This window comes from Fibroporia radiculosa (genome assembly GCF_000313525.1).
Source record: "Fibroporia radiculosa TFFH 294 genomic supercontigs, scaffold5756, whole genome shotgun sequence".
NCBI classification, from domain to species: domain Eukaryota; kingdom Fungi; phylum Basidiomycota; class Agaricomycetes; order Polyporales; family Fibroporiaceae; genus Fibroporia; species Fibroporia radiculosa.
The window spans coordinates 148,523-170,516 of NW_012133427.1; the positions used below are offsets into that span (position 1 = coordinate 148,523).

Here is a 21,994-nt window from a genome sequence, read left to right on the forward strand (position 1 = left end):
GTCGCATATCATGGCTTCGCACCTGGCAGTCGCCATCGTCAGTCCCTATTTGAAAGAATGTGCTTACATCAATGCTGCCCATTCACGCGCACGGATTCGGACACGGTGACTTTCCGCGTCAAACATGATTCTGTCTCCAGACTCTTGCATCATTTTGGAAGGAGGAGCACTACAAGATAGGATGTAGTGTGGCTCCTGGTCGTGTCATGAGCAAAAGCCCATTATCTGTTGACTGGAGCAGGACAAGGTGTCTGATGCGTTGCAAGAAAGTGGAGCAGCGTTCAAACCAGACATGGTCCGGCCACCACTGCTCACAGTCAACCAGGCTACCTGTTCTGCTGCGTCTACTCAGCCCATCGGATTTCTGCCTGCTTCAAAGCTATGTCCAACTTGATGTAGAAATGTGCTGTCATGCTACGACGAGATTATGCTTCTGCTAAATGCTACGTTGCTCACTCAGTGGGGCCGTAACGGTTACGCGTGACAAGTGGATTCATTTGCATCCAACGCTAGCAATGATGGAACATTTTTTTATTTTTATTCCAGGGTTTATACTCCATACCACAGGGTACATGCAGAGTGTAAATAAATTGTTAATGCGGGAATGATGGAACATTTGCAGACGTGAGTTGATTCCCTTGGGCTTCTCGCCTTCGATCTCTTGCCATGAGTTGCGCATCGCTAACTTTCTCATGTTCTTCAGCCGCGTGTATGCTACGTGTGATCCACTAGATGTACGTGATGGCTCACCGTATCCTTAAGGTGATCGCACACAGCTGCACCATTGCAGGGTTTGGCCACCACGAGAATGTGAACTTGAGCATGCACGATTGATGGGGAAAGCCTTACGAGACTACCTTGATGAGGCTAAGGACGACACGACACACGTCCGAGGGGCTTCGGGTCATATATCGCTGCACGCATAAACAACGGTCACCAACGTTAACTTGAACGATTCTCGTCAATATGAACAACAGCCTCAGCCCCATTGCAACTACGGCTAATTCAAGACCTGAGACAAACCCAATTATTTTGTACGTCGTCGAAGCTATCACCTGCTTCTGAATGTCAAAGCGGGATTTGTAGCATAACGGGTGCTACTGGTAGTGGAAAATCGACGGCGAGTATCGGAAAAGTTCTATTTGTTCTCTGGGTCTGCTGATCTTATCAAAATGACCAACTCAGTTTGCAAACCTAGTCAGCAATGGTGGGTTCGGAGTCGGGCATGAGCTAGTGTCTTGCACAACCGAAATACAGTCAAGTACATTCACACTTGATGATCAAACAATTAGTATTGTCGACACACCCGGATTTGACGACACGGAAAGGCCTCTAGCAGACGTATTGAACCAAATCGCAAACTTTCTCAAGGAACAGTAAGTAGTTATACCCGATTTCTTTGCAGGAAACTCTAATCGCTCTATAGGTATGAAAAGAAGACGACGGTGGCCGCGATGATCTTCACATATCGCATCTCGGATAATCGGATGTCCGGGACTGGGCGCGAGAACTTTCGACTGTTTCGCAAGATCTGTGGAGACGCGGCGATGAAGAACGCGGCTATAGTGACTACGATGTGGACGAAGGGTAATCAAGCTGTGGAAGCTGCTAGAGAAGAGCAACTGAGAACCAACTTCTTCCGGGATGCGATGGACCGTGGCGCCTCATTGTACCGCCATGACAATACACAAGCATCCGCGCGAAAGATACTCCTTGATACATTAGGGAAAATGCCGAAGGTCCTCCGAGTGCAGGAGGAATTGGTTGATCAGCACAAGTCGATTCCCGAGACTGACGCTGGTATGCAACTCTTCTTTGCGCTGAATCAAGAGGAAAGGGAGTACAAGAAGCAGCTGGAAGTGTTGGACATGGAGCGCAAGAGATTGTCTAGCGAGCAGCATAAAGCACACCGTCGTGAATTACATCGACGGCGTGCAAGGCGCTATATACGGATATGGAAACGATACTGAGCAAAGAGATAAGCAAGGAAGGAGACCGCCGGGGGACGCCTAGCAAGCAAGAGACAATTAGCAACATCTTAGAAGATTTTCAGACACAATACGGGATACTCCAGATGAAGATCCAAAAGATCCAAAGCGAGAAGGATACCCTGGGTTCTCGCGGTAATACAGCACCATCCATTGGTAAGTTCACGTTTTCCTTCTATGAACACTAGTATAAGTGGACATTCATACAGCATACAACACTCCAGATAATTTTGAGGACAGTCTGCGGTTGTTGAGAGAAGATCAATATCTGGAGGAGGAGCGGAAATTGAAAGAGCGACATCGGGAGCAGGAAGAGCAGCGATGCATGGAAGAGCGACAGCGAGAGGATGGAGAGCGGCGGCAGGAACAAGAGCGAGAACGGGTGAAAGCACAGCAACGACTGGAGGAGAGACAATGCAAGGAAGAGCAGCAACGCGCAGAAGAGCAACGGCGTGTCGAGGAAGAGAAACGGTGCGTCAAGGAAGAGCAGCAGCGCGTTAAGGAAAAGCGGCGGCGCGTTGAGGAAGAGCAGCAGCATGCTGAGAAAGAGCGGCGGCGCATGAGAGAAGAGCAACGGCGCGTCAAGGAAGAGCAGCAGCATGTCGAGGAAGAGCAGCGGCGCCTGAGAGAAGAAGAGCAGCGGCGCCTGAGAGAAGAAGAGCAGCAGCGCATCGAGGAAGAGCAGCGGCGCGTTGAGGAAGAGAAGCGGCGCGTGGAGGAGGAGCAGCGGCATGCCGAGAAAGAGCAGCGGCGCGTCGAGGAAGAGCAGCGGCGCGTCGAGGAAGAGCAGCGGCGCGTGGAGGAGGAGCGGCGCATCGAGGAAGAGCAGCAGCACGCAAAGAAAGAGCAGCCATGTGTTGAAGGGCAGCAGCACGTCGAGGAACAGCAGCAACACGTTAAGAAAGAGCAGCCGGGCGTTGAAAGGCAGCCGTACGTCAAGGGGAAGCAGCAGATAGAGAAAGAGTGGCAGGATGGCCAGATAGAACAGAGGCCTAAGCACGATGATTCAGGATCAGGATGTTTCAGCTGGTGCTGCATCATGTAAACTTTATCGAGGTTTTCAAGCTATCAGTTATAGGATGTTGTACATAATCGACGTGTCCTAGGTCTTCGCATATTGTTCGCACAGCTACTCCACCATGATGTATCTTGCCTGGGTCGTGCGGATATCGCAAGCTTCATGCTATCGGAAAGGAACGCCGCCTCCTGAGCCTTCAATCTGACCCTCGTTCCTTACTGGTGGCGGATTCTATGAACCGGTTCGAATACCTTTCTCTCGCCCGATCTCTTCGTCAGATGGTGCTCAGTCGAGGAGTCCTTCCACCTCTTGCAGACCCAAGACGATTGATGACGAGGACGACGAGAAAGACATACAGCAATCGCGCACACTGATGTTATTAGCGAAAGCGTGGACGACAGAAGTTAGTTGCTCATAGTAAGGTTTGTGCGTGACTCTCAGCTTACACTTCAATAGCCCGTTTGAGTCCTATGTGCAGCCGACTTGAGCTAGCATTCACACGTAGTCATATCCCTCTTGCCTGAACGCAGTGACAATTTTTCATACATGGGTCGCTCGTGGCTACTAGCATGAGACGCTATCCACCTGGTGATCGCGCTCAGTACTTGAGACCACGCGGTGACTCGTTGCACGTACACTTCTGCCAATCGAATCCCTTATAGATCGTATTGTGCTCGCTCAAGTCGATCCTATTGATGAGTGAGCCATGCAAAAAAATCTTTCTGCGCCAAATTTACCCGTCTTCGCGGGCAGGAAATTCAAGCTACTAGACTATGCGTAGGACCGCTGCGGATCATAACATCAGCATCATCCTACTATTCGTTCCGATACTGGTTTAAAACAGGACTCAGACATACCGTCAGACCTCCCCGTCAATACCATAAAGCCATAAATGCTGGCATCCGAGGGAACCAGGATGATTGCGACATATCACAGCATGAGGCGAAGAGGAATGGCAACACACTTCGGAGGGTCATATATGTTTAGGATATGGGGATCGGAAACAGCTCACAAGGTATAGGACATGCATCGACATCGTGGCCTGGCTTAACCGTCGACCATCTCTGGCAAAGACTTTTCAGCGCATCCAGAAAATCTGGGTGCAGACTTTGTGGACATGAATGTTCGTATAACTGTGGATTTGGAGATGTTCATGATCCGCGTGTAATTATCTGGGCAAGATCGATGAAATAGGTGGAGAACTCGAGAATAAGTACGGAAATTGAGCGCTTGAGCTCCGGGGAGATACGAGATTTCGATTCGAGTCGGTGTCATTTGCCCTATTATTCGAATTTGCACTTTCAAATAAGTTCAATTTCCGCATCCATACAAAATTCACAGCGCGACATGAGGTCAGATAAAGATGGTCATGTGGAAACGCAATAAGGTGATCTTCAATGTCAGCCGACGGAGGACGGTCCATGATTGCTACAACAGGACCTGTTATCCAAACCCAATCTGCAGTGTACCGAATAAAACAGTGGCTCGCAACATACCGCGGCTCTCTTACAACCCACAAGATGATCTCTTCAAATGTCTCTGGCAGATCCCCAATACTCATCGCGTAGGTCATATTGCCATGCTTAGTTGCTGCCTGACCATACTCAACTGACATGAACAGGGTGACGGGACCTACTGGAGCCGGAAAGACAACGGTTAGGAGAAAATAGCCAGTCGACTATACAGTATCTGTACTGACGAAGGATACGGGCTACTCCCAGTTCATTAACGCAGTATGTGACTCTAACCTTAAGATTGGGACCAGCTTGCAGTCATGCACGGAACAAGTCCAATTGGCTTTCTGTCAGATGAAGGGGCAGAAAGTGGTTATGGTCGATACACCCGGATTTGATGACACGTACCGATCACAAGCGGATATCCTAAACGACATCGCGGTATTCTTGGAAAAAGCGTCAGTAATTTCGCGCTTGTGTAGCGTCTACGAGGGACTTGATCATAACCGCAGGTACGAGAAAGGGAAGAAGATATCTGGGGTGATCTACATGCACCGTATTTCCGACACTCGGATGGGCGGAATCGCACGAGAGAACTTCCGATTGTTCACAAAAATATGTGGACCAAGAGCAATGGCAAACGTCCTGATTGTAACTACGATGTGGGACGATGTGGATGTTGGAGTAGGTGAAGCAAGAGAAAACGAGCTCGCGAGCAAGCCGCTGTTCTTCAAAGATGCGATTGCGCATGGAGCACAGATGGCTCGACTCTATAGCCCATCAGCGTCATCTGCAAGAGGCATATTAGAGGCACTCCTTGACCGAGTACCACAGGTCCTCCAGATGCAGCAAGAGCTGGTCGAAGAGCACAAATCAGTTCCTCAAACGGAGGCGGGAACTGAGCTGCGATCAGAGCTTGAGAGGCAAGCGGAGAAGCATCAGGGGCAAATGAGGGAGTTACGCTTGAGAATGGGTGCAGAGCTCCAGGGAAAGGACGCTGCACATAGACAGGAGATCGAGGAATACCAAGAAGAATTAGCACGTCTGCAGAAGAAGATTCTCAATGCCGAGAGCGACTTGCAGAAGCTAAGCCAAGACAAGGGGAAGGGGAAGGGAGGGAGACTAATGGCAATTTTTGGGCGCCGTCGAATGGTGCGCCTAGTACCAGGACCATCGGAAGATATTCTCTTGACGAGGTATAGAGGATGGTTCTGTTTCTCAGACAGCCTGTTCGACTACTAAGATGTTAGGATAGCGCGATCATCACCGGCATATTGTATTATAACTAACGTGTCCTTGACGTGACTCATGGATTCGGACGTCATCGTTGGTAATGATAATATCATTGTTGGCCGTACACGGTTTTCAAAGAAGCTTGGTTATTCCTATCAGGACATGAAATCAGACTGAACTAGTCAAAAACGATTCGACATTGCTCACCAAATTCCCTGCCGCCTTCAGTCGCCCTCAGGTCAACAGCGACCATCTTCCTATCGATGGGGCCGCTCTCTGGTGTACAGTCCACAGGCTTGGAAAGCTTGAGAACGAGAGTTATGTAGTAGTTGGGACTTGTGCAGCAGTGGAGTAAGCAAGGAGCGCGGCCGAATTAACACAGATTTAACGTCTGAACCACGCCTCTCCACTCATGTTCTCGTCACAACAACCTCCCAAGCTCTCCGTCAATTCTAGCTGTAGCCATGGGTCCTCTCGATAAAGAGAGCATTCCGAGTAGCACAGCAAGGTGAAGATCAGATACCGATATCCAAAGCCTGCGAGAGCGAAGGTTGAAGGAAGTATCTGTACTCGAACATCAATTTGACGTGTTTATTGATGGGCGCGAGCCGATCGTGTGACTCATCCGAGTCATGCATTTTGATACCATAGGGCAACCGTGACCATAGGGACAGCGGATTCCGGAAGGCTACTGCACGAGCTACAAACGAGCTTGGCGGCGTTCGCAGCATGACGATATGGTGTGGTCAAGACCGATCAAGAGCGACAAGTTAACGACTCGTTTCTGGCATCAAGGTGTTTTTTTTCGGTGTTGGGTAAGAAGGGCTCATGCTAGACCTTCGGTCAATTTGATCATTCTCTTCGAATATGCGACTTCAGCACTTCAAGTTCAGTACTAGCGCTGGACGCAAACGATCGACCCTTGCACATCACAAGAGCCATCTAACGACAATTGTGGTGTCTTTCTTTCCAGATATGATTTATCTGCTCCTTAGTCGACTACTGGATATCCCGCCGCCCTGCCACTCTCCTTGGCGGATATTAGTAACAACCTGAGGGCACGTTCTTGTCATGCTTCGGAGCGGATACGATATAGACTGCGCAATGTCTCGTCGATATCTCGTCTTTGCCACAGCGACTGCAGCTACGGTGGTCAGCTATAAGTGAGAGGTGAGCACTATATACACATGATCATATAATGTAGTCACCGGATGAATAGATATCAGCGATCATTTGAAAATGGACACAGTACTCTTCCGATCAAAATCATGACGCAACACACGAATATCCCCTGGCGATCGGAAATATTTCAGTGAAGGTCTGAATTGCAAGATATTTGTGCGTTCGCCCCGAGTTCATATGGTCATGTCATCTATATGGCGCTGTTGAATGAGTATTATATGTCTTGCCGGCAGACGCACGATAAGTGATGTTGAGTGCGCAATGCTCGGGCGTCTGATGACTCATTCGATATCCTCATATGCTGACTGCAGATATTGCGCGTTGCAGATCTAAGCGTACTACCTGGGTATTCGAGAGAGAAATCTGGATGTTCGACGGTATTGCATACAACAGGTTCCTTGCTATAAATATGGCGTCGCTGCTCCATAGTCCACAGCCGCTTTGAAGCAAGTGGTGTGTCCTGCTGGTTCTCTGCGAATACTACGCCGAAGGGTTCTAACGCCTTAGGACGATGGTGGGTTATTTCGAGTTGGGACATGCGCAGGCATGGTAAACTTTCCGATTGCTTTGCCCAATTCTGATGAAGCACCTTAGCATCTCCCGGTGCCACTTGGAGTTTATTCACCTCGGAGAGGAAACAAGCTAACTCCAAGTCCGGAAGTCAAGTTTTACACCAACGGACACCTCGGTGTCAAGCTTGCTCGTATTCTCTCAGAGAGTGCGAAGCTGGAGCCAGATGACCCGGAGAGTCAAGTATTCTCGGACTGGTGTGGGCCTCAACGACCTTCGTTCCGGGTGCTGGTACGTCCTGTTTGCGAAAGCGAATTATCTAAGATCTAACGAACGAGTCTCCAGTGGCCATCCGGGCGTGACGACCGTCCGTATTATACCTATGACCCCCAGATATGGATCCGAAAGAATACTAGGCGTGAAGTGGTCTTTCGCATTGCCAAAGCCATGAAAAATCTCATGGTAGGCGGCTAATGCTCTAGCAGAAACCTACGGAAGACTCACAATCTCCTTAGGAGACTCATCCAACGCAACCGAACTCCTCTAACAAGTGGGAAATCGGCGTTGGCCCAATCACGTTCGAACGCTTGGTCTTGCATAGCGTTCAGCGCATCTCATCAGGCAGCATACACGCTGTATTGGCTATCGATATGCAAGGTGTTTGAGATTGTTTTGCGTTTCATCATATCTGTGCTGTACTTTTGCTTTATAACTTTTATCGGAGCGTCCGAGTCGTTCAACCATTCTCGATGCCAGAGATTTCGTGGGTTTACACGTCATCATCCTATACGATAATTGGGTCTACAGGCCACTCAACACTAGGATACAAGCGCATCTCGTTGAGAGGGTGAACCAGTAGGATTCGATGGAAGCTGCGCCATAGCCTGAGCGGCGCGCAAACAAATTTCGTACGGCCCGCAATAACATGAAAGGGCTGATTGGATGATACAAAGCAAATGTTCTTCGTGATGAAAGGGAACTTAAAACTTGAAAATGATCGGGGATAACTGCCCATCACTCATTTCGCCCACGTGGGTTTAGGCATCTGTTGCGTTGGGGCCGGCACCTTGGGCACTAACTGCATGGTAGGAAAAAATGTCTGTCGGTATTTACAACTCCTATCCTACTATTTACGCGCTCAAAATTGTACATGGTATATTGTCCACTGCAAGAGCACAAGTCCAAAAAGGTGAATAAAATCGGCTTGATGCAGGAGATATGATATCAACGCTCACGAGATTATTGGAACGATACAGATTCACAAATTTACGAACATTCACTGAGTCTGATTATTCGCAAGGCGCAGGTATCTGTAGACTGACGAGAAATCCTTATTCGCCAGGTCGGGATCGTGTTGAATGACATCTGAGTATATTTGCTCAGCTGCGGATCCTAGAGGTAGTGGGGTTTTCGCAGAATTCGCGATATCCTTTGCCAGGCCCATGTCCTAAGATCAGTCGTCAGACAACTGCTTGAACGCCGATGGAAGAGTAGCACGCACTTTCAGCATGAGACTTGTTGCGAACCCGCCTTCAAAATCGCGCTCGCACGGCGGGGATTTATCCGGGATGGAACCAGGAACGGGATTATTGACGGAACTGGCCCAGCAAGCTCCTGTAGAGCTGTTTATTACTGATGCCAGAACCTGTGCACCCAGTCCCAACTTCTGCCCAAGCAACATTGCTTCCGCGACGACGATTTGATGAACCCCAAGCACCAAATTGTTGCATATCTTCGCCGCCAATCCGGAGCCGGATGGACCGCAGTGAATTATCTTCTTGCCCATATTCGATAGTGTTGGTTTCGCCGAGTCAAACGCTCCTTGTGTACCGCCCACCAGGAAACTCAAGGTGCCAGCTTTGGCGCCAGTGACGCCTCCGGACACGGGAGCATCTACAATCTTTGCGCCAGTCATGCTGATGTCCTGTGCGACTGCGCGTGCAACCTCCACGTCTAGAGTCGTTGAGTCTATGCATAACGTGGATTGGACTGCCTCCTGAGGCAGGCTCAAAAGAGCTGGGACGATTCCTCCAGACTCCAAATATACGTTGCGCACGTGCGGCGAGGATGGCAGCATCGTGACCACCGTCTGTGACGCGACCAGCGCCCTATCAATCGTCTGCTCGTCTAATTCCGCATATAGAGAGAGAACGGGACGATGCTCACTCTTCAGGGCAGCTTACGACGTCTACTCGCGACCCGGGGAATTGTTTTTCGAAATTTGCGACGAACGACTCGGAGACGACCTGGCGTGCATCGCAGACGACGAAACGCGCACTACCACCGCTCTCAGCAAGGGTTCGGGAAAAGAGATTGTACGCCATCTCTGAGCCCATGCGACCGAGACCAATGAAGCTGATGCTGGAAGCTCGTGATGGGGGCAGAGAGGCGACAGCGCGCAGAAGACGAGGAGTGGCTCTCATCCTGGGTTGGGTGACGAGACGAAGCGAGACGGCTCGGATGCAAGGGTCGAGCCACCCAGCGTGGAAACCGATTAGATCGAGATCCTCCCCACGGGGCTAGCACCGGGAATGTCCGTCGGCTAGCCGGCTGGAGCCGCATACTGTCCGCCACCTGAGCAAGTTCGTCATGCCAGTGCTCGACAGCGTTATGGCTCGTCCTCGGCGCCTTCTGCCAGTCCTCACCAACTCCCCTTATCGCCTTCGTACAGAATTGGTATCATGAGTGCTATCACCCTGCCATCCACGCCCACCCACGACGCTAGATTGGACAACGACCCCGGCAACGCCGAAGACGTGCCCCTAAACGTAGATTTCGAGCATACACAGGAGGCTGCTGTAGACGAGATAGGGAAGCCAGAAGAGCGTATTGGAGATGCGGCTGCACAGATGACAGTATTGGTGCGTGCTCGCTCGCATCGCTGTGATATAGAACACTTATATTACTTTACGTGAAGGTTGCTACTGGTGTACGTTTTGATCTCAGTAACGTTCCTTTGTGTCTCATACTAGCTCGGGCCCTAGATTTTCACACTCGTAACCTGGGCGATCGTCTTCGCCAACGAACCGTTCGGTTTGGGATGGTTTTTTTGGCATCCTGTTCTGCAGAGTACGGCAATTGCCTTTTTCGTGTTTGGTATGTGTCTCTCTGTTACCCAACCTGTCATGGACTTCCTAATACGCATTGCATGGCAAAAGGTATTTTGACGCTGCAGCCCACTTCGAAGCCTACCTCGAAAGTATTGGGGTTCCGCCGCCACCAAAGAATTATGTTGGGTGCCGGCTTGCCAGCCATCAGCATTGGTACGTCCGCTATGTGGTTAAACAAGACTATCCACAGTGCTCCTCATGCTACGACGTGGCACGGTGTGAGCTGAAGTTGAGTACCACGTAGTTCGCGTCGTACTGATCATGAGCGTCAGACATGTGGATATATTACCATTAGCTGGATCATTACACAAGCATTTATAGGGGGAGGAAGTGTTTGGTTTGGTGGTCGCCTTTTCGGGGGTAACCCCCAGGCCAAACTGGTTTGGAAATATCACCGGTAGGTGTGGTGTCGATGTGCGAGTCATGTAGTCTAACGCGGCTCTGCAGCTTGTCCGGGTATTTTTTGCTCCCAATGCTGTTGTTTACGGCCCATCTCGGTGGTGCATGGTCTGACTGGGTGACGACGCACAGCTGGCACTTCCTGCGTATCATAGCGTATATAGTCTGCCCCATCCTGACATTTGTGGGAGTATTTATTCGCATCAGGTATGTCCGTTCGTGCTAACCTGCACATCCTAGGCTCAGTGTCTTCTAGGGTATCCAAAATGAAGTTCTTCTGATACCACCCTGCTGTAGAGTTGGCTTGTATTTTCGCAGCTTCCGTTGTGGTCATCTTTGAATTATCTTTGAAGTGAGTATGAGTAGTAATGGGCATACCTGTACATTAGCTTCCACTGTGTTATGCCTTATATTTATTTTGTGAAATCTGCCACCAGTCTCGAGGCGCTCGTTACGTAATATAAATCAGGGCAGTCTTGATGGCGACCAGTCCTGCTAGCGTACGTGCATAACTTTGTGCTTCACGCTGCGCATCTGGCCTTTCTGTGCCGACGACCTGCTCCGCGCTGAAAACGCCCCTACTCCTGTTGTATCTGGCTATCCAGGAGTCTCCGGCTGAGCCCGCGGCACTTTGCTTGCAGCCACCATGTTCGCGGTGGCATCTTCGTTCTTCGCGCGCACGAACATATCTCAGAATTATAATCTCGGCGGCGGACCCTCCATTATAAGCCGCACGGGAACACCTACACCATCTGGTCCTTCATCCAGCTCGCTCCCCGGACCCGCAACCTCGCCTCCATTCAATGTCGGCCCCTGGCGCGTGCAACCGGCGACGCACAAGGTCACGTATAAGCGTGTTTCTGTCTGGAGCGCGGACAAGCGCAACACGGAGATGGAGAAGATAGGGCCTGCATCGAAAGAGAGAATAATCGAGGTGTTGAAGGCCGAGGTACGAAGCCGTTATATCTTGTATGGTAGGGAGTTCACGCGACGATCATAGGCGTCCGCGCTGAGCCGGCTACGACACCCCTGTATCTTGGGTGAGTTTTCCATTGCACATGAATAAGTATGTTCCTCATCGCGCATATGCATCGAGTCAGAAATGGTGGAGCCTCTGGAAGAGACGCGCAACGAACTGATATTCGCCACTGAGCCTGTGCTGTCGTCACTGTACTTGTCCATTCCAGGCTCCTATCAGTATACCCCGCTGGTCGAGTTGGACGAAGTCGAAGTTGGTAACATAATTAATTGTGGGTGACGTTCCTCATGTACTTATGCGCCTTCTCAATGTCAGATACAAAAGGGGATCCTGCAGATCTGCAAGGGGCTTTCGTTCTTGCACACGTCCGCACGTACCATCCACACCAATCTGCTCCCTGAAAGCATATTGATAAACGGCGCTGTTAGTGTCCTTATTATCCCACTGGGATTTAAGAGCTTATTTATGATACAGGGCGACTGGAAAATCTCTGGCCTTGGCCTGACTATCCCCCTCTCGGCGCCAGGTGGTGGGTCCACTCGGTGGGAGTTTCCTACCTTCGACGGGCGTGTCTCCCCGTATACACAGCGGTCATTTGATTACATGGGTATGTGGGATATATATGCACAGCATTTGGACCTTACTTATTCTCTCGTAGCTCCTGAGTATGCCCTAGACGAGGTCCTCGATCCTGCATCAGATATATATTCACTAGGATGCCTTATATATGCAGTGCATTGCAAAGGCAATCCGCCATTCAGAAACCATGGTAGTATTAGTGCTCTGCGTGATAACGCTGGCAAGCCACTCCCGGGCATGGACCGTCTGGATCACGACTTGAGAGGCGAGTTTCTGCGGTCGATTACATTGCCTTGTGCTGATCTTCGGTTATCACCGCAGGTCTCCTTAGTTCTCTTATTACCCGACAACCGCAAAATAGGCCGTCGCCGAGTTCACTCCCTTCACATTCATTCTTTTCATCGTTGCCAATATCGACGCTGAACTTCCTTGATCGATCTAACTTTGCCGCAAAATCGCGGGAAGAGAAGATCTCATTTATGAAAGGTTTGGTAAGCGTTCTTGGGAAGTTCTCCGAAGGACTTCGCACGCGGAAGGTCTTGCCATCATTACTAGAGGAGGTGAGTCTCTTTCTATTCTCCAACTCCTGAACAATATATAATATCCATATTAGATGAAAGACACACAGCTATTACCGTATATTTTACCGAATATTTTCGCTATCTCGCAGATTCTGTCTTCTAGCCAATTCGCCACCCTTGTTCTACCAAGCCTGAAACCACTCTTTGCTATCAAGGAGCCCCCTCAAAATATGTTGACGCTTCTAGACAACCTGCAGATGCTGCAGGATAAAACTGAGAAGGTGGTATTCCGCGAACGTGCGTAGCTTTTCACTATGAGTCGCCCTGAAATGCTCACGCTTTCTTCTCCAGACGTTCTTCCTCTAGTGTACAACGCACTAGAATCGGAACATGGCACAGTGAGATGTTTGAACTACGTTGAGTGGCTTAGCTAATACTTGACAGGTCCAAGAACGTGCACTCAAGGCAGTACCTGATCTATGCGAGACTATTGACTACGCAGAGGTTCAGGGAGTGCTCTTCCCTCGTGTTGCGGTATGGGCTATTGTGTCCTTTCAGCAAGTAAGCAGGCTGATAATTCCTGTAGCTTGTTTTTACGAAGACTCGAATATTGTCGGTCAAAGTAGCCACTTTGGTCACATTTCTCTCTATGGTGAAGACACTGGATCAGGCATGTCTAATGTCAATGTTTCTGATTTATTTGAAACTTACTGTATAATTGCCTGAAGACAAGTTTGACACAAAAACTGGTTCCCTTGCTCTCTAAGATTCGGACCAAGGAGCCTGCTGTGACTGTATGGCCGATTTCCCTCTGTTCACGTACAGAATTGTGACAAACCCACTAGATGGCGACACTAGCTGTACAAGAGGCTACGGGTATGAAGGTTGATCGAGAAGCCGTTGCGACGCTGGTTTTACCTCAGCTCTGGGCGATGTCAATGGGTCCTCGTAAGATTTCATGACATGTCGAATCTTGGATCTTGTTGACAATCAGCGTTAATTCCCAGTATTAACGGTCTCACAATTTAAGCGGTTCATGGAAGTGATCCGTAAATTGGGTGACCGAGTTGAGAAGGAACACGATCAGTATCTACGTGACTCTCAAAGAATTGAGGATCGATCTATAGCGTCGGCCAATGGTCTCACAGGAGATTCTAATGCGGGCACGATGGATTTCGAGACACTAGTCAGCAGCAATAACGGCGGGGCGGTCATAGCTACCGTGAAGGCAGATACCGTCCTTGATCCTTCTAAAAACTATGAAGATGATGTTTGGGGCAGCATATTCACCAATGAAGCCACTGTAAGTCATGAAAGCATTGGTGCAGGAAGACGTGATTTTGACGTTACGATAGTCACCTGCAATACAGAGTCCTTCCGCATCTCCTCCGATCCCTCTACCGCAGCAGCAAGCACAGTCATTGCTATCATCTCCTCGACTATCCAATGCGCGCACCACGAAAAGTTCGCTCGGGCGTCCAACACGACTGGGCGCAGTGCCTCTCTCATCGACGTCCATCAATTCTGCTACCTTCGCTCCATCATTCGACTCGACTCCTCTCGCAACACAACCACGCTCTTCAACATTCGGTTCATCCATCATGATACAACCAATGCAATCCTCACCGCAGCCACCTATGACCTCTATAAGCCAAACGCAAGTCCCTAACTACAACATCACTCTGACGCCAACGCCCCCAATGACCTCAATGACAACACCTCCGATATTTGCTTCGCCGCCCAGCATGACTAGTACACTGGTGCCGTCGAGACCTGTACAATCTACATGGCCAAGTAGTGGCTCAGCGAAACAGCTCTCTAAGGATGACTGGGGGGACTTCGATCCACTTGCATAACATTGTTCTAATGTAGCGTCTGTCTCCTTGGACTACCTCATCGCCGGGACATAATTATGCCTTTTCGACCTGGACCCCGTCGGCGGTACGAACAGGTGGAGCTTCAACCACTGTATCATATGTATTGAGATCCAATGGATACTCTGGTATGAGCTCCGCGTCCATAGGGCGACCCAAAATAGCTTTCAGAACGATAAGAGCCCCGGCTTTGGATGATACCTCATTGCCTTCTTTACACAGCGGGCTATCTATGCCTGTTGTGTCTACGATAAGTGCATGCTCCGAAAGCGAATACTGATGCGTACATTCGACACAGCCTTCTTCGCATTCGCATGCCTCTACTCTGTTTAAGGCGTCCGTTAGAATATCAGACACTGAAGGCATCAGTGTAAGGGAACTGGTCAGCGCATCGCATTTGATCTCACCGTGATCAAAAACTCTCGTAGCAACGCCGCTGTTTTTTCCCGTGGGTTCGTAAAATATGAGACTATTGGTATTTTAGTGTCTGTATGTATAGCATATGAAATAGTATTCACCGTGCAGGTCGCTTTCGTTGTGATTCCTTCGACTTATATTCTTTCTCTGCCACCTTGCACTCAGTTCGGAGATCCGTTGCCAGCGCGAATCGATTCAAGATCGCATGTTCAGCAGAATGGATTGCTTCGGCTGGGTTGATGCCCGAGTCTCGCATTAGGTTCAGGGTCCGCTTTGGCACGTCGATCCACATCCCAGTGCTTTCACGTTCCCAGGGTGGCGTATCCAAATCGACAGCATCGATGATCGCCTTGTTCCTAGTTGAACTTCCAGTTGAGATTCAATACTGAGGTCATCGGTAATTTCACGTGCCTGATTTTGTAAAATCCTCCCAGACACATAACATGTGAGCGTAGTGGTAATTCAATCAGTGGAATCAGCATACCATAAACCAGTGTCGTCAGTTCAATACCTGGATATGGGACGAAGTCAATGTCAATTATGAAACGAAGACCTCATAAAACTTACGGCCATAGTATGCATGCAGCGGTGATTCTCTGATCTCACGGATACGATATGTTTGGGCAGCATCCACATTGGTGAAATCCCTATCATATGTGATTAGAATTTGGGCTACATTCGCAGACATTTCTATTTAGTACCTTGGTTCAGTAATCCAATTCACATCGGACCTGAGCAGTCTCGCCATTTTAGAATCGTGACTTACTTCTTTAACCTGGGTGCATATTAAGTATTGTCTTCTGAAGACCCCATTGATACACTTGCGATAAATGTCAGGCCTTGATGAATGAACTAGCCGAGTCTCAGATATATCGCTATGGATGATAAATCATCGTTACACACCACGCCACCCTCATATATTTCAAACAGGGCACGAGAGACTTCGATCTGCTCCAGAATCTGGGCATGGCCTCCTGGCTTTCCAAGCCTTGTGATGTCTATCAATTCGTACTTGTCCTCTTGGGCTCCTCGAAGACTTATGTGCTTGGCTGGAAAGGGCAAACTCTTCGGATGGGGGTTGAACCTATAGTGCAATTACATAACGAGATGTCCATGGTTGTAGCAGGCGGCAACCTTACCAGCCTTCACGGTCTTTCACGAGACGTGTTTCGCAAATCTCTTTCATATACGGTCCGAAGTAAACTTCATCTTCAAAGGCCAACGGCAATTCATGAGCTGCGCATTGAAGGTGGGCCTCCAGAATGACTTTGCTGTCGAGGTCAATCACGAGATCGCTAATGGGCTTGTCGTACAAGTCATTGGGCGCATTCACGTAATGTAGATCGACTGGGAGCGTATCAGCCACGAAGACTGCTAGAGCGTCTCGTGCTCGGCGTCCTGCTCGGCCAGCTTGTTGACGCTATGAACGGTTCAGCGGAACGAGTCTCACAGACAGAATTACCACATACAAAGCTAGCAACGCCGCCCATGGGAAATCCAAGCATAAGAACAGCATCAAGGACACCTATGTCCACTCCTAATTCCAGTGCATTGGTCGCCACAATTCCGAGCAGATTGCCTGAAAATGCTTCTTTCTCGATACGACGTCGATCCTTTCAGGCCGCCTTAGTAGAAAATAGCGCTCACGAAGGACGGATCATACCTGTTGTGAATATCCTGACAGAAGATTCAACTTGCATAAATCCAACAGAAGGATAAAGAACATACCGCCTCGATACGCCATGACCTTTTCTAGAATGTCAAGACAACCATCTGCAGTGAGCTCTGCTCTTAATGTTTTCATCGCCTAAAAGTTGTTGATAAACTAACAACTGTGTAGTAGTCTGCGACACGAACCAACTCGCATGACTTGCGTATCTGAGATCCTTGTTAATATCTATGTTTTGGCAGCAGATTGCATCAATACATTCACCTTGCAAAACAGGATGACGCGAATGCCTCTTGCCATCAGGAGCCGCATTAGTTTAGTGGCTTCGGACATCGGGGACAATCGACTGGACTTTTCGTCTGTCGGGTCCGTTAATGGAGCTCTCCAGATTAAGAAATCCTTTCGACCAGAAGGAGCCCCATCTTCAGTAACTTCATCGATATCCTGCATCATCGAATCAGTGGCGTTTCGAGAGTCCACATAATTCCCGCTCCGACTGACCTCGATGCCAAAGATGTTTTGCATGTGTTGTCGCGGATTAGCGATTGTCGCACTACATGAAACAAAACAAGTCCGTCTGTCTATTGAAGTATCAGTGATAGATGGTGCAGTGGCTTCAACCAACATACTGCCAATTGCTGCACACACTCTACGAAAGCGTCTCATGACCTGTGCTACATGACTGTAATTATAGCTAATTAGCGAGATGCCCTCAGAAACAGCAGCTACGCCAACCTTCCAAAGATATTGTAGTAATAATGAAGCTCATCAACGGCTACCAACTTGAGGTTTTTTAGGAATCTAAGAGGTAAGCATTTCTTAGAGAATACAGTGAACTAGACACGCAAGAGAACCCACCTGCGCCAGAGATCCTCATGCGGCAAAATAGACGTGTGGAGCATATCCTATGCGACTGGTGAGCCTATACATTGCCTAACATGATCCAATGCGTACGAAATTTGTGAATATGACCGATGCCGACTCGCGGATTCCTAAGGCAAAACTCATAAACTTCTCGATATACAGAATTGCCCTGAACTTACCTGCCCTTTGGTCTTGTGGAGTATCCCCATCGTAAGTGAAAACCTGTGTGACCAAGGCATGAGAGTACAGACCATTGAACGGCTGTGGATGCTACCTTCGTATGCTCCAGACCAGGGCACGAGCAAAGAAGCTGCTCCAACGCTAACTTTTGGTCCTGGGCGAGTGCCTGTGACCGCGAACGTGAGATTGAAATATTCAATTTCGAAGAGCACCAGACCTTTGTTGGATAGATAAATATCGCCGTTGAGTTCGGATCGTCTTCCAAGAACCGCAACAAAGGCACCTTCAGAGGACACTTCAGCGAGACCTACACGCTTTATACGCGCTATCTACCTGGTAGATGACACTCTTCCCTGAAGCAGTGCTAGTTGATACAATAACACTCTTTCCTCGAGAAAGAAAATTTATTGCGGCGACTTGATGAGTGTATAGAGAAGTAATCTTCCGGGCATCACAGAGGGCTTGCTGTATACTATTGGACAGAGGAGAATTCAAGCAACCTATGATTGACAGACAATTGAATAGAGTATTTAACGGAGTTAGTCTGATGACCTACCGATAACTCCATCCTTAGCATCAACAGTCCTTCTGTCCACTATTTGGTCAGAGTACCAATCTTGCGCCATTATTTCGTCTATCACTGCGTTGACGGAGGGACGGTCATAGGAACTGGGGATAGTCTTGCGAGCTGGTTGCGATGGACCTAGCAAGTGTCTAGCGGATGGGTCCACAGGTATGTGATCGCGAGCAGCAGCCTGTAGCAATACTATTGGATCCTCGGTTTTCGGAGTGGCCTCAAGAAGCCTGCGTGGCTATAGATGAGTATACGAGTGCATTGTATTTCACTTGTGAGATGAGAGCATACTCATTCACCGCCTGCACAAAACGATCGTTTCTCTTAGTAATCAATTTTTTGGTTGCTTCCGGAGATAGTGCTGGTGGAAGGCTGTATGCAAACCTAGTACAATATTGTGAGAAGAAAAAAAAACGCATCAATATTGGGGGTAACGGGGCGTACCCGGAATTCGAACTCTTCTTCCCTCTGGAATTTTCTATAAGGTCAAGTACAAGGACGTGCTCATCTTCGTCCGCTCCATCACCGACTTGAGAACTTGAGGCATGACCATTGCTGAAAGCTGCGAAATCTGGAGAGCCTTCACGACGAGTTCGAGACTCGGCGTGAATGCGCAGCTCAGTTCGAGGAATATATGCAAATTTGACCACCTCCGGCAACAGTGCTCTAGACATGAACCGTGAGCATGATTTACCCCTTGTATCTTCAATCATATAGCGTACTTCAGTTCCGCCACTTTGGCCAACTCCAAGGGCCTGCAAAGGCCGTAATTGTCTTGAGCACGTGTCAGTCTAGGAGGACATCAAACTCACCGCTTAAGAAGACCTTCAACAGATTGGCGGACAACAGGAAATGTTATCGCAAAGCTCTTCCGAGATGAGCAGAAGGCGAGGACTGTATTTAGTGCCTATTCAACGAGTGTTAATTCCGCACTCCAGAGTTGGGATGGAAGCTATACCTTGAAAATCTGGATCCCAACGAGGACTTATATTTAGCTTTGAGTCACCTACTGTATCATACCGCCTACCTTGAAAAGCTACATATTCCCAGTGAGACAGTCAAAAAAAACCGAGCTACTTTGGGTGATTCAAGACATACAGTGTCAAAATATTCAGGCCAATCCAGCGACATTATCTGCTTCTCCTTTCCCTCCTCATTCCCCGAGTTCTTACCAGCAGCTCGCGCCATGCGAGGCCTCTTCGCATCTGTTTCAGCTGTTCTAGAGTGTACGTCTTGATTGTTGGCTGCTGGCATTTTCTTTCGCTTCTTAGATGCCGTACTACCTTGGGCAGCATTTTTGGGGGGCATTCCGAACACACTACGTTGTCTAAGGAGTCGAAGACTGCACCATTTCGACGCGTAACACCGCGTGTGTTGCAGTGGATCGCGGTGTGACAAGTCGCGACGTGCTGTCACGCACACTTTTCTCTGCTGTCCTCAACTTTCAAGCTGTCCTCTTCCAGACATTTGAGTCTCCAGAGTAGTCCCGATCGTAACCTTTGGAATATGTGAGTAATACAACATCGCATATTGTTCTTCCCAACCACTACTCTATTTACTGTAGAGGCGTGCTCCATGCGCCCTTCGCTTCCCCGCCTCGTTCGTGTCATACCCCGGACCCAGCTAACCCAGGACTCGACGTCCAAGGTTCGGGCATTACCTCAACCTAAACGGTCGGACATTCGGCCTCCGACTCTCGTTGAGATCTTGCTGAAACGCCAGGCGGAGGCTGGAGATAGCTACCCGCCCAATATTCGCATCGAGCCCGTCATCAAAAGGGATGCCTTTAAAGGTGTACCTATTGAGACTAGGAAGGAGCTTATGAAGATGGCCAGGGAATCATAACGCAGCCAATCACTTTGTCGGGATATATTAGGTGGCAGGTATGTACTGATGATTCCCTTTTACAAGGAAATACAGTGATCATGTACGGAATGTGTGTCCCACATATCAACAGATAGTGTTCACTGTAGACACCATTGCTGCATGTTCAGGTCCCTTCCGCTACACAGCTATACATCAAAAGCTAAATGCTTGATCTGCGATGAAGTCTGGTGTAATCCACAGTAGCATTAGGCAGCCGGTCGCGCAAGTTCACCTTTATGACTTGATAATCGTTCTCTACCTTCCGTCGCAACTCTCTCTAGTAGCTCGTTGAACCTGTTTTTATGTTGAATCTGAAGACCATGCCCTGTTCCTTTCCATTCAATGAACTCCGCTTCCGGCATGTGCTCCTTCATATAAAAGCTGTTACTGGGATCTACCAGGTAGTCATCGTCACCGGTGATTATGAGCACTTTTGGTATTGAGGCCGACACCGTCTTCAGCCGTTCAGGCGATACGCTATGTGTGAGACCCGCTACCATTTGTGATAGGGCACCCACTGGCTGCTGCGGGCGTGTAACCTCGAAACGTCTGCGGTATTCCTGCACGAAATACCAGTTCAACGAGGAACTTGTAGGTAAGCAAATGGAAGAGGCCTCAAAGATGGGACTCACGATCGTTTGAATCACTCGATTCGTTCTACCTTGAGGATCGTCTTCTGCGGTGGCATCAAGCCATGACTGTGGGAATATCATATTCAGAACTACTGGGATTTTTGCGTCTGGATCTTTCAGAGTAAGCAATCTTCCAGCTCTAGTCAACCATTAGTCATGTAGTATATAATACTCAAATCTACCTTGTCAATGAGGTTATACCCGTTAACTGATCCAGTGAGCTGGTGCGATCATCTCGATGCCTAGAGATGACTTACAGAAGGAAAGGATGATCGAATGGTCCTCTTCGCCCTCGTGACAGCAAGTGTGAGAGACACAATTCGGTCGCTAATTCTACTGGCCAATTCTGTCAACCAAGTACGTTTAGGTCGCACGAAAGCTAAGTACAAGCGAGCGTACCTAGCGCAATCATCCCTCCCAGCGAAAGTCCGATTACATGAAGGTCACGGTTAGCTGTCCAACCAAGGTAATCGAGTAATACTATGACATCTTCTGCCATCATACTCGTTCTGAGCAGCGAATCCATGGTGTATGAATGAAAACAAGTTAAGGACAGAAGGCTTCGTATGCTGTTCGCACGCACGAATAAGGTCCTCTAGGCGCGCTGCTGTTGCCTACACCTCTATTATCAAAGACGAGGACAGAGTACTTCAGGTCGCGACTGAGGTAGTCCACTTGTGGGAACCATGAAAACGAGGTGCTGTTCAACCTGGACGGCCGATGGGTTTTTCTGTACGGTTTACACAAACTGATGCATACCCCATGATGAATAGCATCTTCTCTGGGCCCGATCCATGCTGTTCAAAGTAGAGAGAATGGCTCTCGAGGGGGCCAGCCTCGTTTCTGATGACGGTTACAGGACATAGGCCCTTGCGAGTGCATGTCAAGGGATCAAATATAGTTGGGAGTGCAGACACATCGACCTCTGCTGACATTGGCGATAAT

The 21,994-nt window shown here is 48.9% G+C and overlaps 7 protein-coding genes across 7 annotated transcripts; 4 read left to right on the top strand and 3 right to left on the bottom strand.

Moving 5' to 3' along the window:
* Window positions 1-1,172: 1,172 nt before the first annotated feature.
* On the top strand, window positions 1,173-3,033 carry FIBRA_06008 (uncharacterized protein; the record flags this gene model as incomplete). Its single annotated transcript, XM_012327751.1, has 5 exons — window positions 1,173-1,207; window positions 1,293-1,376; window positions 1,427-1,914; window positions 1,977-2,144; window positions 2,198-3,033. 5 exons carry the CDS (start codon window positions 1,173-1,175, stop codon window positions 3,031-3,033), a joined length of 1,611 nt encoding a protein of 536 aa, XP_012183141.1.
* A 1,781-nt stretch (window positions 3,034-4,814) lies between these two features.
* FIBRA_06009 (uncharacterized protein) lies at window positions 4,815-8,050 on the top strand (the record flags this gene model as incomplete). The annotated part of the gene is made up of 5 exons (XM_012327752.1): window positions 4,815-4,918; window positions 4,973-5,612; window positions 7,470-7,676; window positions 7,731-7,847; window positions 7,901-8,050. 5 exons carry the CDS (start codon window positions 4,815-4,817, stop codon window positions 8,048-8,050), a joined length of 1,218 nt encoding a protein of 405 aa, XP_012183142.1.
* A 611-nt stretch (window positions 8,051-8,661) lies between these two features.
* FIBRA_06010 (uncharacterized protein) lies at window positions 8,662-9,808 on the bottom strand (the record flags this gene model as incomplete). Its single annotated transcript, XM_012327753.1, has 3 exons — window positions 8,662-8,832; window positions 8,887-9,493; window positions 9,552-9,808. 3 exons carry the CDS (start codon window positions 9,806-9,808, stop codon window positions 8,662-8,664), a joined length of 1,035 nt encoding a protein of 344 aa, XP_012183143.1.
* A 258-nt stretch (window positions 9,809-10,066) lies between these two features.
* FIBRA_06011 (uncharacterized protein) lies at window positions 10,067-11,175 on the top strand (the record flags this gene model as incomplete). The annotated part of the gene is made up of 7 exons (XM_012327754.1): window positions 10,067-10,246; window positions 10,303-10,314; window positions 10,370-10,481; window positions 10,544-10,713; window positions 10,768-10,892; window positions 10,943-11,101; window positions 11,151-11,175. The coding sequence occupies 7 exons, from the start codon at window positions 10,067-10,069 to the stop codon at window positions 11,173-11,175; spliced, it is 783 nt and encodes a 260-aa protein (XP_012183144.1).
* A 365-nt stretch (window positions 11,176-11,540) lies between these two features.
* FIBRA_06012 (uncharacterized protein) lies at window positions 11,541-14,829 on the top strand (the record flags this gene model as incomplete). The annotated part of the gene is made up of 15 exons (XM_012327755.1): window positions 11,541-11,843; window positions 11,895-11,934; window positions 11,995-12,125; window positions 12,189-12,296; window positions 12,348-12,480; window positions 12,532-12,696; window positions 12,774-13,012; window positions 13,066-13,270; window positions 13,325-13,371; window positions 13,418-13,507; window positions 13,560-13,625; window positions 13,702-13,767; window positions 13,819-13,921; window positions 13,981-14,276; window positions 14,329-14,829. 15 exons carry the CDS (start codon window positions 11,541-11,543, stop codon window positions 14,827-14,829), a joined length of 2,493 nt encoding a protein of 830 aa, XP_012183145.1.
* Window positions 14,830-14,883: 54 nt separating this feature from the next.
* On the bottom strand, window positions 14,884-19,859 carry FIBRA_06013 (uncharacterized protein; the record flags this gene model as incomplete). The annotated part of the gene is made up of 28 exons (XM_012327756.1): window positions 14,884-15,083; window positions 15,135-15,203; window positions 15,255-15,316; window positions 15,366-15,613; window positions 16,168-16,348; window positions 16,404-16,684; window positions 16,734-16,877; window positions 16,928-16,941; window positions 16,993-17,071; window positions 17,122-17,142; window positions 17,198-17,377; window positions 17,435-17,514; window positions 17,563-17,615; window positions 17,669-17,734; window positions 17,792-17,838; window positions 17,888-17,925; window positions 17,977-18,019; window positions 18,072-18,143; window positions 18,195-18,260; window positions 18,311-18,477; window positions 18,534-18,781; window positions 18,843-18,935; window positions 18,996-19,217; window positions 19,274-19,306; window positions 19,364-19,458; window positions 19,510-19,518; window positions 19,579-19,587; window positions 19,650-19,859. The coding sequence occupies 28 exons, from the start codon at window positions 19,857-19,859 to the stop codon at window positions 14,884-14,886; spliced, it is 3,030 nt and encodes a 1,009-aa protein (XP_012183146.1).
* Window positions 19,860-20,623: 764 nt separating this feature from the next.
* On the bottom strand, window positions 20,624-21,984 carry FIBRA_06014 (uncharacterized protein; the record flags this gene model as incomplete). Its single annotated transcript, XM_012327757.1, has 6 exons — window positions 20,624-20,977; window positions 21,050-21,115; window positions 21,307-21,395; window positions 21,449-21,558; window positions 21,633-21,758; window positions 21,809-21,984. The coding sequence occupies 6 exons, from the start codon at window positions 21,982-21,984 to the stop codon at window positions 20,624-20,626; spliced, it is 921 nt and encodes a 306-aa protein (XP_012183147.1).
* Between the last annotated feature and the right edge of the window lie 10 nt (window positions 21,985-21,994).